General features: G+C 38.5%; 1 protein-coding gene across 2 annotated transcripts in view; it reads left to right on the top strand.

Moving 5' to 3' along the window:
- The window catches only part of LOC127434487 (phospholipase D1-like), a 41,234-nt gene extending 29,000 nt beyond the window's left edge, over positions 1–12,234 (top strand). The window contains exons 15-27 of one of the 2 annotated variants that reach the window (XR_007896053.1): positions 120–336; positions 1,321–1,443; positions 1,699–1,817; positions 3,557–3,670; positions 3,771–3,881; positions 4,045–4,133; positions 4,554–4,667; positions 5,604–5,653; positions 8,775–8,909; positions 9,352–9,505; positions 9,604–9,721; positions 10,285–10,543; positions 10,694–10,830. Coding sequence is in view for 1 of the 2 variants with exons in the window: in XM_051687307.1 (XP_051543267.1) it covers positions 120–336; positions 1,321–1,443; positions 1,699–1,817; positions 3,557–3,670; positions 3,771–3,881; positions 4,045–4,133; positions 4,554–4,667; positions 5,604–5,653; positions 8,775–8,909; positions 9,352–9,505; positions 9,604–9,721; positions 10,694–10,918 (1,569 nt within the window). In the remaining variant the exon portion in view is untranslated. Of the gene's footprint in view, positions 1–119; positions 337–1,320; positions 1,444–1,698; positions 1,818–3,556; positions 3,671–3,770; positions 3,882–4,044; positions 4,134–4,553; positions 4,668–5,603; positions 5,654–8,774; positions 8,910–9,351; positions 9,506–9,603; positions 9,722–10,284; positions 10,544–10,693 lie in introns of both variants that reach the window. The other variant, XM_051687307.1, reaches the window with a different exon arrangement.
- Positions 12,235–13,137: the final 903 nt, after the last annotated feature.

Genomic DNA, 13,137 nt, shown 5'->3' with positions numbered 1-13,137 from the left:
ATCTAATAAATTGTTTCTTGTTAAGAAATTAAATGAAATCCATTATTTATGAATTCATGATTAATAATAAGATAGTAGTCACATGTGTAACATTTAACTTGATGTCTTAAATGGCACAGAGCGCCTCTGAAGCCTCTCCCGCTATGGCCGCTCCATCAAACGGATCAAGTGCAGCGCAAAGCAATGGCAAAAGTCTTGCCATGGACACTTTAGACCAACCGAAACTAAAAGTACAGGGGAAGACCAAGAAGCCTCGTTTCAGCATCCGTAGACACCTGCAGAAACACGGGCTGGCGCCTGCAGATAGCGTGAGCAGTGTTGAGAGCTCAGAAGAAAGTGAGTATACTCCCGTCTCTGGAACTGAGACCCGCTCAAATGCAGACTGATGACTGTTACTGTCCTAAACTCCCACATTCAGCTGTTATCACACAGCATCACTGATTTCTGATACCCATTGGCAGCGCTTTAATATGACTGGCCATCTTATGTAATGATTTACATTATTTATCATAAGTGCAGAAAAAGTAGGCATCTTTGAATCATTATGATTTGGTTGAGGCTTTCAAAGAAAATCTTTGTCTATAAGATGAAAGTAAATGGTGACTGAGGCTAACATTCTGCCTAAGATCTCACTTTGTGTTCCATAGAAGAATAGTCATATGGGTTTGGAACAATATGAGGGTGGGTAAATGATGACATCATTTAGGTGAACTATCCCTTTAAAATGTGTTGTCGTAACATCTTCTAGCTAGATACCATTGCTTGTTTAATCTAGTCTCGACTAGATCAAAGAATGCCCTTTTGTTTTAGGTTATTCTAACAGTATTTGCAGCCAACACAATTTGTTAAAATTGATTGAGCTTAGGGTGTCGATGCCCTCCTGCTTGTGTCCAAGTGGTGAGTAGGACCCAGACTTATGTGAGAAGTCTCAAGTTCTGATCAGTTTTCCTGTAAAGAACTGTTTTTTTAGAAGTCAAATCTCATCAGTTTTCTTTGACACAGGGGCAACACTCAGAGCACTGTGTGATTTTCTGTGGTTTTCATACACAGTTCTTATCGCCGATAAGAAATTCAATACTTGCAAATTCCAATGTAATATTCGGAAGTTTCTCTGAATTGATGTACTATATTGGCTTGGGCTGATTTTGCAGGAATGCAACATTGGGACAGCACTAATTGTTTCCATCAGTTCTGCCATTAAATGCATGAGTTGTCTCTACATTTGAGTTTGTTCTTGATTTTGTAGAAATAAACTCAGTTTTGTAATATTTTTTTTTTTCCTTCCATTTTTGTTGAGTGTCTTTGTTTCATTCTGCACAGAGGCAGCGCAGGATCTGCAAACAGATGTCATCGGTCTGATGGGGAACACACGGTTCTGGCATGGCAAAGACTACTGCAATTTTGTTCACAAGGACTGGATCCAGCTGGATAAACCTTTTGATGGTGAATTGCTGCTTTTAAACTTGAACTTTGTGCATTTAAGATTTGCAGTATGTGTAGTGTTGCATCCATGATGTTTTTGACATATTTATACTCCATTTATTTATTTTTTTGTCTACATCAAAAAATCTATTTGTTATTTGTCAATTTGTTTGTCATATTTACAATAATATTTTAAATGTTAACATGATCTTAAATTTATAGATTACAGTTTAATAATGTCTTAATGGTGTATTCTCTAACTTGCTCTTTCTGCAGATTTCATTGACAGGCACATAACTCCCAGAATGCCTTGGCATGACATCGCCTCCGTGGTGCATGGGAAGGCCGCTAGAGATGTTGCTCGCCACTTCATTCAGCGCTGGAATTTCACAAAGGTGTGAAAGCCATCACTGGCATCTCACTCATATTTTTTGCCAAATGTCTTCATGCCATCTCACAAAATTTTCTGTTTGTATGTGGATGGTTAACACATAACATGTCAATAGATTTTTTTCCCCCTACATTTTAGGTTAAAATGTAAATGTACATCATTGGGGGCCTGGGTAGCTCAGCGAGTAAAGACGCTGACTACCACCACTGGAGTCGTGAGTTCGAATCCAGGGCATGCTGAGTGACTCCAGCCAGGTCTCCTAAGCAACCAAATTGACCCGGTTGCTAGGGAGGGTAGAGTCACATGGGGTAACCTCCTCGTGGTCGCTATGTGTTTCTCACTCTCAGTGGGGCGTGTGGTGAGTTGTGCGTGGATGCCACGGAGAATAGCATGAAGCCTCCACACGTGCTAGATCTCCATGGTAACGCGCTCAACAAGCCACGTGATAAGATGCGCGGATTGACGGTCTCAGACGCGGAGGCAACTGAGATTTGTCCTCCGCCACCCGGATTGAGGTGAGTCACTACACCACCACGAGGACTTGGAGCGCATTGGGAATTGGGCATTCCAAATTTGGGAGAAAAAGAAAGACATTTTCTTTTTTATGAATATTTAAAGGTGCACTTAGTCATTTTTTCCCCATTAAAAAAGGTTCTTGCTGACTTGGAGGATCTCGCTGTAATACGTCGATCGATTACGGTGATGGAAATAAAATTCTCTGAGATAGTTACAAGAGTGACTGATGTTGACAGACGAATCGATTTTCTGGAATCTTCGGAGAGGGAATTAACCGCTAATCCCACCCGTAACCAAAGTTGATTTGGAACATCTCCTTGAAAAGCTTGAAGATCTTGAGAATAGAAGATGCCACGGAGAATGGAGTGAAGCCTCCACACGTGCTAGGTCTCCACGGTAACGCGCTCAACAAGCCACGTGATAAAATGCGTGGATTAACGGTCTCAGATGCGGAGGCAACTGAGAATTGTCCTCCGCCACCCGGATTGAGGTGAGACACTACACCACCACGAGGACTTAGAGCGCATTGGGAATTGGGCATTCCAAATTGGGGAGAAAAGGAGAGACTTTTTTTTTTTTTTTATATGAATATTTAAAGGTGCACTTTTTTTTCCCCATTTAAAAAAGTTTTACTCCTAAATTGAATTGTAATTTTGAAACATATGAATAAAATCATGACCACTCACATGAGATGAAGTCATATCAGTAACCTTTTATAAGTGGTTTTATTCTACATGGAGAGGGACTCCCTTAATGGGGGCTGCCATGTAAGGATCACATGACCAACCTGAATACTACTCACTTAATCTCAGTAACTGCCCTGTTGTTGGACACTTTTACTCTTTGATTAAATTATTCATGGTTAACTGTGAATAGTGAACTGTATTTGAATGATGCTGCATCCACGCCACTAGGTGTAAGTCAAAGACGACCAAAAAATGACTGAGTGCACCTTTAAGGGAAAGTGAATGTCATAGGTCATTTGTCATTTGTTTACCATTTTAAACAATGTTTTGCCTTCACTAGTTAGTTTTTAAATGGTCCTGTGGTGTTACAAATTTATTATGAGGTCATAAAAGCTGCAAACATAGTAATAATTATTACAATAAAAGATTTAGTTAAATGCTGTTTAACGGTTTAAGGTGAAGTTTAGCAGGCTGCACTGCAGTACACGTCAACTGCTGTTAACTAATATATCATAGAGTTGGTTTATGTGTTTCCCTTTAGATCATGAAGCCTAAATACAGGTCCCTCTCTTATCCGTACCTCCTTCCTAAATCTCACACTACTGCGAATGAAATCAAGTACCAGGTCCCTGGCTCTACCCCAACTAATGTTCAGGTACATGTTTTATCTAAATGTCAATATTCTCATTAAAACTCTTATAAACAAATAAAAGGTGCAGCCTCCATTAATCCTGTCTTATTCTCACTCCACTTAGGTGTTACGGTCGGCTTCAGACTGGTCAGCGGGTATAAAATACCATGAGGAGTCAATTCATATGGCTTACATCAACATTATTGAACACAGCAAACACTATATCTACATAGAGGTGTGTGTCACTTCTAATGTGTTCTTATAATCCCCTTCTAATAGTCTTACTGTTAATGTACTGGGTGCTAACCATAGAGACAGTGGTCATTATGTCCTAAAAATTAAAAGGGTGTCTTATGGCAGTGTTTCTGTGGGCTAAAATTCAATATTTTTTCTAATAGAACCAGTTCTTTATAAGCTGCGCAGACAACAAGGTGGTTCACAATAAAATTGGAGACGCCATCGCCCAGAGGATCATAAAAGCCTATCGGTGAGATCAATAAATCACACCCAAACACACAGCCTGACTCCATTCCACACAGAAACCTTGCTCTTTGAAATGAAACATCTCAGTTTATACATTTAACACTGTAGAACCATGAAATTAATTTTAAACACCTGTATATCCACACACATATGAAACACACAGACACACTAGCTTAATGAGAAACTTTTAAATCAATTGTGTATATATAGATATGTGTTTGATTAGGTTAGGTTTTGCTGAAAGACAAGAAGGTATTCTTCACTGGTAAAAAAATAAATACAAATAGCCAGCCATGATAGATTGTAGAAGGCACCATGTTTACATAAACAAATATAATGAAATAGATTTTTCTTACTCAATCTCTCTTACTTTAACTTTCAATTTAATTTTCCCCCTCCCATGTCTTTTCTATGTGGTTCACAGGGAGGGTAATAAGTACCGTGTGTATGTGGTGACTCCTCTACTTCCTGGATTTGAGGGGGATATTAACACTGGAGGGGGCAGTGCCATACAGGCAGTCATGCACTTCAATTACAGGTAATGCTGATTGGTAAAGGAATATTCCGGGTTCAATACAAGTTAAGCTCAATCAACAGTATTTGTTGCATAATGTGGATTACCACAACAGTTTATGTCGACTTGTTCCTCCTTTTCTTTAAAAAAAAGTAAAAAACAAAATTGCAGTGAGGCACTTACAATGGAAGTGAATGGGGCCAATTTTTGGAGGGTTTAAAGGCAGAAATGTGACGCTTGTAGTTTTATAAAAGCACTTGCATTAATTCTTCTTTTAAAAGTTGTGTATTATTTGTGCTGTAAAGTTTTTTAAAATTGTCTTTACGGTCGTTTTAGGGGTTAAGGGTTTACACCATTATGTTGTCATAGCAACAAATGTTGTAAAATGGAATATAGCTTAACACAGAGAAGGTTGGCAAGCAATTTTATCACACTAAAATCATGTTAACATGCATATTGTTTATGTCTTGTGGCTATACTTTTGAAACAGTGAGTATTTTAACATTTAAGGATTGGCCCCATTTACTTCCATTGTAGGTGGCCTCACTGTAACTTAGTTTTTTGCTTTTTTCAAGACAAGGAGGGACGAGTTGAAATTAATTTTGGTGGTAATCAACATTATGACACACATGCTGTTGATTGTTCTTAACTTGTTTTGAACATGGAATATTCCTTTATGAAATGTTTATCAGGTGTTAGTCAAGCCCATAACTTTAAATAAAATTATTTTAGTTATGGGCCTATAGTGCAGTTACAATAATTTCGCAGTGACATGATATGATGATTTGATTTTACATTAGCTGTAAAAATCTATTATTATTCTTGCTGATGGTAGTAGTTATCATAGTGGGACTAATTTAATGGGAACATTTCAATTAGACAATAGGGGAATTTGTTCTGTCTGGATCTAATGTTTAAACAAAGTTATTTTGCCTGATTAATATTCTTGTATTTATGCAGGACCATGATTAGAGGAGACTGCTCCATCATCTCACAGCTGAAAAAAGAAAGTGAGTATAGAGCTAAAATTTGTAGGCGTAAATGTTTTATTTGTGAAGGGAGTGTCTGCAGTTCTCCATTAGATCTGGCTTGTACACTAACCGCATGTTCTTCCTAGAGTTTTTGTGAAGCTGTGTTTTTTGTTGTAGACTCAAGCGATAAAGATACTCCAAGACGAGGGGCCTGGGTAGCTCAGCTAGCAAAGACGCTGACTACCACCCCTCCAGGGTCCAGGGGTGCTGAGTGACTCCAGCCAGGTCTCCTAAGCAACCAAATTGGCCCGGTTGCTAGGGTGGGTAGAGTCACATGGGGGAACCACTTCGTGGTCACTATAATGTGGTTCTCGCTCTTGGTGGGGCGCGAGTTGTGCGTGGATGCCGCGGAGAACAGCGTGAAGCCTCCACACGCGCTATGTCTTCGTGGTAACGCGCTCAACAAGCCACGTGATGAGATGCGCAGATTGACGGTCTCAGACGCGGAGGCAACTGAGATTCGTCCTCCGTCACCCGGATTGAGGCGAGTCATTACGCCACCACAAGGACTTAGAGCACATTGGGAATTGGGTATTCCAAATTGGGGAGAGAAAAAAAAAAAAAAGATACTCCAAGACATGAATATAGAAAACATATAGTCTGAGGGGACGGTCACACCAAATATGTTTTTGCATCCATCACCACGTCTCACTGTTTTTTCAACAATTCGTGCAAGAGCATCACGATTTTTAGACGCCATATCAAGTAAAAAAAAAAAAACGACTCAAGACAGCTGCATTTTGTTACAGTATATTCGTTGCTTTGAGTCTAGCTTTTGGTCTGAATGGCCCCTAAGGCACTTCTTCTAGTATAAATGTTAAACAGCTTTTATTTTAATTTGGCTTGCCATACATAAACATCCAAAAATAAAAAATAAAAGCATTTTGTTCAGTCAATCCTGTTTGGTTTTCTCTCCACACCGCTTTGAATTAATGATCACAGACACACTATTGTTCTGATGGCTTCACTGATTTGATTTATTGGTTTCAGTCTCAGAGGAGAGGCTGACAAGTGTAAGAAAATAAGAATTTTGCTCTACCCTGTTTACCATAATGTCAAATAGGCTTCAAATTTAAATGAACAATGTGTGTCTTGTATCCTAAAACAAGTTTGCTCAAATTATAGCTTATAATTTGTTAGCAGAACTGTACCAGCTCATGAGGTAACTTATTCCCAGAATTGTGATGTCTTAAAGGGATAGTTTACCCAGAAATAAAAATTGTCATTGTTTACTCACCCTCATGTTGTTCCAACCTGTATGACTTTCTTTCTTATTTAGAACACCAAAGGAGAAATTTAGCAGGTTGTATATGCTATTCTTTTCCAGTGAAAGTCGATTTGGACCTGGGACAGACAAAGAGTAAAACAAAAGAGTAGTTTGGATATTCTGCTATAACTATTTTTGTGTTCCATGCAAGAAAGAAAGTCATATGGTTTACAATGACATGAGGGTGAGTTTTCATTTTTGGGTGATCTATCCTTTTATAAGACAACACAATTCTGGTAATAAGTCACCTCATGGGCTTGCACAGTTGCTGCTTTCCTTTTAAGATAGTTGAAATACAACAGCGCCCCTTTGCAGTTGTTTAACCACCAAGGTAGCCACACATGGTTAGGCATGGTGGTTGCAATGAAATAGCGTGTGGACAAACATGCAGACTGTGGGCTTATCATACACCATCAACTTGCAGTTAAACTACAGTTGCAGTGTCACTGTGGTGGAGCGAGGCATGTCTGCACCCATTAACCCTGCATCAGAGAGGAAGGAGTGAAGTTTCTTTGTCAGTTTGAATTATCCAGCACTTCTGGTGTTCTGTTACAGCTTTATTGGGTCTGAGCATTCTCACTGTGTTATCAACATAGATACAGATCGCTGGTCTCTAGAAAAGCAGGAACTCTGCTTCTATCTTAAGTGTATGATGAGGAAGTTTAAAGGTATATTTCACATAAAAATGAATATTCTGTTATTATTTACTTACCCTCCTGTAGATATTAACTTACTTTTTTTCATGGAACACAACTGGGGATTTTTAAAGAATATCATGGCTACTCTTTACCATACAAAGAAGTGAATAAGGATTGGGGCTGTAAAGCTCCAAAATGATAAAAAAGGACACAAGAAGTATCATAAAAGTGGCTAATATGACTTGTACAATACTGTATATTCCAAGCCTTTTGAAGCCATACGATAGCTTTGTGTGAGGAACAGACAAAATTTACAGTAAGTCATTATTCACTGAATATTCTGTTATTATTTACTTACCCTCGTGTAGATATTAACTTTTTTTCATGGAACACTACTGGGGATTTTTGAAGAATATTCTGGCTACTCTTTACCATACAAAGAAAGTGAATAAGGATTGGGGCTGTAAAGCTCCAAAATGACAAAAAAGGACACAAGAAGTATCATAAAAGTGGCTAATATGTCTTGTGCAATACTGTATATTCCAAGACTTTTGAAGCCATACGATAGCTTTGAGTGAGGAACAGACAAAATTTACAGTAAGTGATTATTCACTGAAAAGCTTGGCATCCGCCATAGCTCTCCATGACAAATAGCGATGCCCGATTTGTGTACTAATCATTCAAGTTGGGTCTTTTTAATGAATCGGTTGTTCCAATTCACAAAACTGCTCTGAAATATTTGTTCATTAGTTGGACTTATCTGGAACTCGCTGACACAATAATCCAGTTGGAGCGGTTAATAGCCTGCTAGAGGGGAAGATTTTTAGTGAATAACAACTTGAATTTCAGTTTGTCCCTCACACAAAGCTATTATATGACTTCAGAAGACATGGAAAATGGCGCACAAGTCGGACCATACCTTCATGGTCATTTAGGAGCATGACAGCCTCAGTCCCCTTTCACTTTCATTACATGGAAAAAGGTGGCCAGTATATTCTTCAAAAATGCACCTTTTGTGTTCCATGAAAGAAAGAAAGTGAAAAGCATTTGGAAAAACATGAGTGTGTGTAAACGCTGACAGAATTTTTTATATTTGGTGAACGATTCCTTAAATGCTGTGAAGTTTGTCTTGAAATTGTGCTCTCAAACTTTACATCCTCTTCATCTCTTTCTCCCTCTCTCTGTCTTTCTGCAGTGGGAGATCAGTGGATAAATTACATCTCATTTGGGGGTCTGAGGACCCACGCTGAGCTTGAGGGAAGACTGGTGACTGAACTGATATATGTGCACAGCAAGATGCTCATTGCCGACGACAACACTGTCATCATTGGTGAGTAAAAATAGACATTTGCACACCGGAAAAACACAGATAATGACTGTATGTCATCCTCGAGTGTACTAGTGCTAACAGGAAAGATACATTTGTTGTAATGTCAGCTGAACTTGCAAGAAATATTAGTACACTAGAGATAAGATTAAATGGCTCCTCCTCCTGTCAAGGTATGGTACTGCCTTAATACAGCAGTTCATAGGACAATATATTTACTGTATATACAGTATATTTGCATCACCAAGTTCATGGGTATGATTCCCAGGATAAAGTGTCTTCAAAGACATTAAATATCAATTTAAAAAATGGTATTGCCATGTTGCATGTGGAAAAAAAACAACAGCAAAAAAAAACATGATATTTGCATGGTACTTGTTAGTCATTTTTTGTTATTGCTGTCATCCAGACATAATAATTAAATCTGTCTTTGTACATCCATTAGGTTCTGCCAATATCAATGACCGCAGCATGCTGGGTAAGAGAGACAGTGAGGTGGCTGTCATTTATGAGGACATTGAGACTGTGAAGTCAATCATGGATGGTCAGGAATATCAGGCGGGACGCTTTGGGCTGAGTTTGCGGCTGGAGTGTTTTAAGTGAGACATGCTCAAACCTAATTATTCCATTTAGAATGTCTAGACGTGTCCAAATAAAGTTCAAACACACTTGTATTCTCTTTCCTTTATATCAATAGGATGATTCTAGGTGCAAACACAGACCCCAGCATTGACGTTACTGACCCAATCAGTGACCAGTTTTACAAGGAGGCGTGGATGACCACTGCTGCCCGCAATGCCACCATCTACCAGAAGGTTAGTTGTATTTCTAAGCTTTTATCTGTGCTAAAACCTTGGATTTAGGTCAGTTGGCATTGTATGCTGTTCCATCTATGCTGAATCATGTCCATTTTCATGAATCATGTTCAGGGGTGACCTGAATACAGTTGTACTGTGATCTTAAATTGGAATCTCATTTAAAAAATAAGCTGAATTGTAAATGACTGCCAACACACCTAACATTCAAACCCATCTTGATTTGAACTGTTGACTTCAGTTATAATTTAAAGGGATAGTTCACACAAAAATGAAAATTCTCTCATTATTTACTCACCCTCTTAATATCCCAGGTGTGTATGGCTTTCTTTCTTCACCAGAACACATCTGAAGAAAAATATTTTAGCTCATTAGGTCCTTGAAATGCAAGTGGTTGGCGATTTTTCACTTTTGAAACTCCAAAAATCACAGACAGTCAGCATAGATGACATCAATATGGCTCCAGCAGTTAAATTAATGTCTTCCAAAGCAATACGATCACTTTTGGTGTGAAAAAAGATCAATATTTAAGTACTTTTTAACTGTAATCCAATGCTTCCAAGAAGATGGAGTCCAAGCAGTCGCTCATGTGACCAGGATAAGCACACAAACGCACCACTGTGAGTAAAGAAACAGATAAATACAGATCTAAACCAAAACCAACCAAGCAACTGCACAGCGTTCCTCCTTCTCACTTGGAGCTTCAAAAGAGAAATCTCCATTCACTTGCATTTTAAGGACCTACTGAGCTAAGATATTTTTCTATTTTTCTTCAAATGCGTTCTGGTGAAGAAAGTCATACACACCTGGGATATCATGAGGGTGAGTAAATAATGAGAGAATGTTCATTTTTGGGTGAACTATCCCTTTAATAATTATGGTGCTGAAATTACAAACTTCACCTTCAAGTCCAAAAATGTTTTGCCTAACTGTCACAAGATCACCTGAATGAAACTTCTCCATCTCCTCCAGGTGTTCCGCTGCTTGCCATCCAGTGATGTCTGGACAATTATGGAGCTGGATGGGTTCCTCTCAAAGCCTGGCTTGGAGAAGGAGGACCCTTTCCGTGCTCAAGAGGAGCTGAAAAAGATTCGGGGCTTCCTAGTCCAGTTTCCTCTCCAGTTCCTCAGCGAGCAGAACCTTCTACCACCCATTGGATCAAAAGAAAGCATGGTGCCCATGGACGTATGGACATGAGAGATCAGAATGTGCCCACATCACCAGGCTTGAAAGAAACCAAGCAGAATCCAGCAGGTGTACTTTGCAAATAAGGAACAACTTCCCCAGTTTTATCACATAATGAACACTTCTGAGACACAAAAGGAGAATTGGAATAGTTTTAGCCATCACTTGTTTACCCATCTGGAATTATGGACAACACCAGACTGGATTATTTGGTCCCTATTCGAAGCTTGATTGTCTGAATGTTTTGTATATTTTCTTTGAGTCTAAAACTATGCATCTTAAACTAATACTATTTTATTAACTATACTCAGTACTATACCAAGTCCTACAAGTTGGTGAGATGGAGGCTTTTTCATTAAGTCATGGGTGTCATCGGACCTTTGACTGGACGCTGCAGAAGAAATACTATAAAATGTTTTTTTTTATTTTTTATTATTATATATTATTGTAGAGTTTTGTGCCCTGTAATATGCACTGAATACAAGTGATACTCTGTATCGAAGTGCCAACCATCAACTGTATCTTTATGTATCTTCTGTCTTTTCTCTATAGGCAGTGCAAAGCCTGCAACATTCCCTGTATTTCTAAATGCTACTTTATCTCAAAGAAATGTATGGGTCTGTGATGGTGGATGTTGTCCATGATTGTTGGTTTCCTGTGGTAAAATTTCCATGTTTTGGTGGCCTTATTTATTTTTTTGTGTCCCCCGCCTTAATGCTGAGTATGAACTTAAATCTACCAAAGCTTCTGTGAATTGGATACATGAAGACATGAAATGGCCTAATCAGGTTCCTTTTGAAGAATACTTAGACCAGTATTCCGATTTTATTCCCAGTACTTGCCCATGCTGTACAGTATACTGGAGATCCGGCTATGCCCATCAAGCTTATGAAGTTTACGAACCAATTTTGAAGTAATAAAACCATTACTCATACATTCCATGTAGAAGTATTGAATCAATTGCAAACAGTTTACGTGTTAAAAAACTGTTGATGTTAAAGATTTTCATATCATTGTAAAGATCACATTTTGTTTGGCTGTTAAAACAAAATGAAGCATGTGTGTAAATTGTAAGCCAAACACTCTAAAAGTCTGCACTGTTAGCTGTGTATCTGCACTTTTGTGGTAATTCAGGAATTTATCTGATATACAGTATCTGAGTTTTCTTTTCCTTTGTTTTCTTTTCCTTCATGTCTTTCTACACTTTCCCCATAAATTGCTTTTTTGCACAAAAGATATATTGTCAAGAACACAAATGACCTGTGACATGTGAACGAATTATGTGCATTGATGTAATGCAAATTATTAAACCAAATGATTTCACACTATTTTGGTCTGTAGATGGAGTCATTGTCCCATGTTGTCCCATGCAGACTATGCTTGTTCACATTTCTAGCCATCTATGCAATCTGCCTGTCTGTCTGTCGGTCATTTGAAACATCTTGTCTGTTCTGGTGATGTCTGTATATGTCTCTGGGGAAACTGATAATGGCTGAATATGTGAACATTGTCTCTCTCTCTCTCTGTGTGTGTGTGTGTGTGTGTGTGTGTGTGTGTCTGTCTGTCTGTCTGTCTGTCTTTGGGGTATGTACAATACAGCTGTTATATTCCCTGCAGTCTATATGAGGTACAGCTGAGCAATAGTCTGTTACTGTCTCCTGACCTTTGACCTACCTCTCCCTGAAGTATTAGCGGAAGAGAAACCTATCAGTGCCATTATCAAACTATAAAACCTGGTTAATGTGTGTGGTATTTAGATGCCTTTCAATCCCCCATGAAAATACTGCTGCCAAATTTCACTTACAAATTGTTTTAAGCTGGTTATACTTTTAATTGCTCTGTTGTAGGTATGATGGTATCACACCTGGCCTAAAGTTTACCTTGACCAGGTTTCTGTTAATGTAGAGAACAAGTCTATACACAGCGTTTTATTTCTGTTCTTCTGAAAAGAGAAGAGAGAGATAAAGAAACAGTATTTTTACAAAGGCATGTCCTCTTTTGTCCAGATTTGCATGAAACATTGTTTCTCAAAACCCTTAGACATGCATGTGGCATTTAGGTATGCTGGAGCTGTTTTCTCTTAGCCAAAATTAGAGCTTTGCTTAGAGAGAAACATGGATTTTCTATCTTAAGTTTTTGTCTTACGGTTTTTATTTATTATAAGTGATGTGTATAAGTATATTCTCTATTTTGGTCTTTCTGTAACCTCCAGGAAATGTTGATGCAAAGTT

This window comes from Myxocyprinus asiaticus, chromosome 44 (genome assembly GCF_019703515.2).
Source record: "Myxocyprinus asiaticus isolate MX2 ecotype Aquarium Trade chromosome 44, UBuf_Myxa_2, whole genome shotgun sequence".
NCBI classification, from domain to species: Eukaryota; Metazoa; Chordata; class Actinopteri; order Cypriniformes; family Catostomidae; genus Myxocyprinus; species Myxocyprinus asiaticus.
This window is presented reverse-complemented; position numbering and strand designations above follow the sequence as displayed.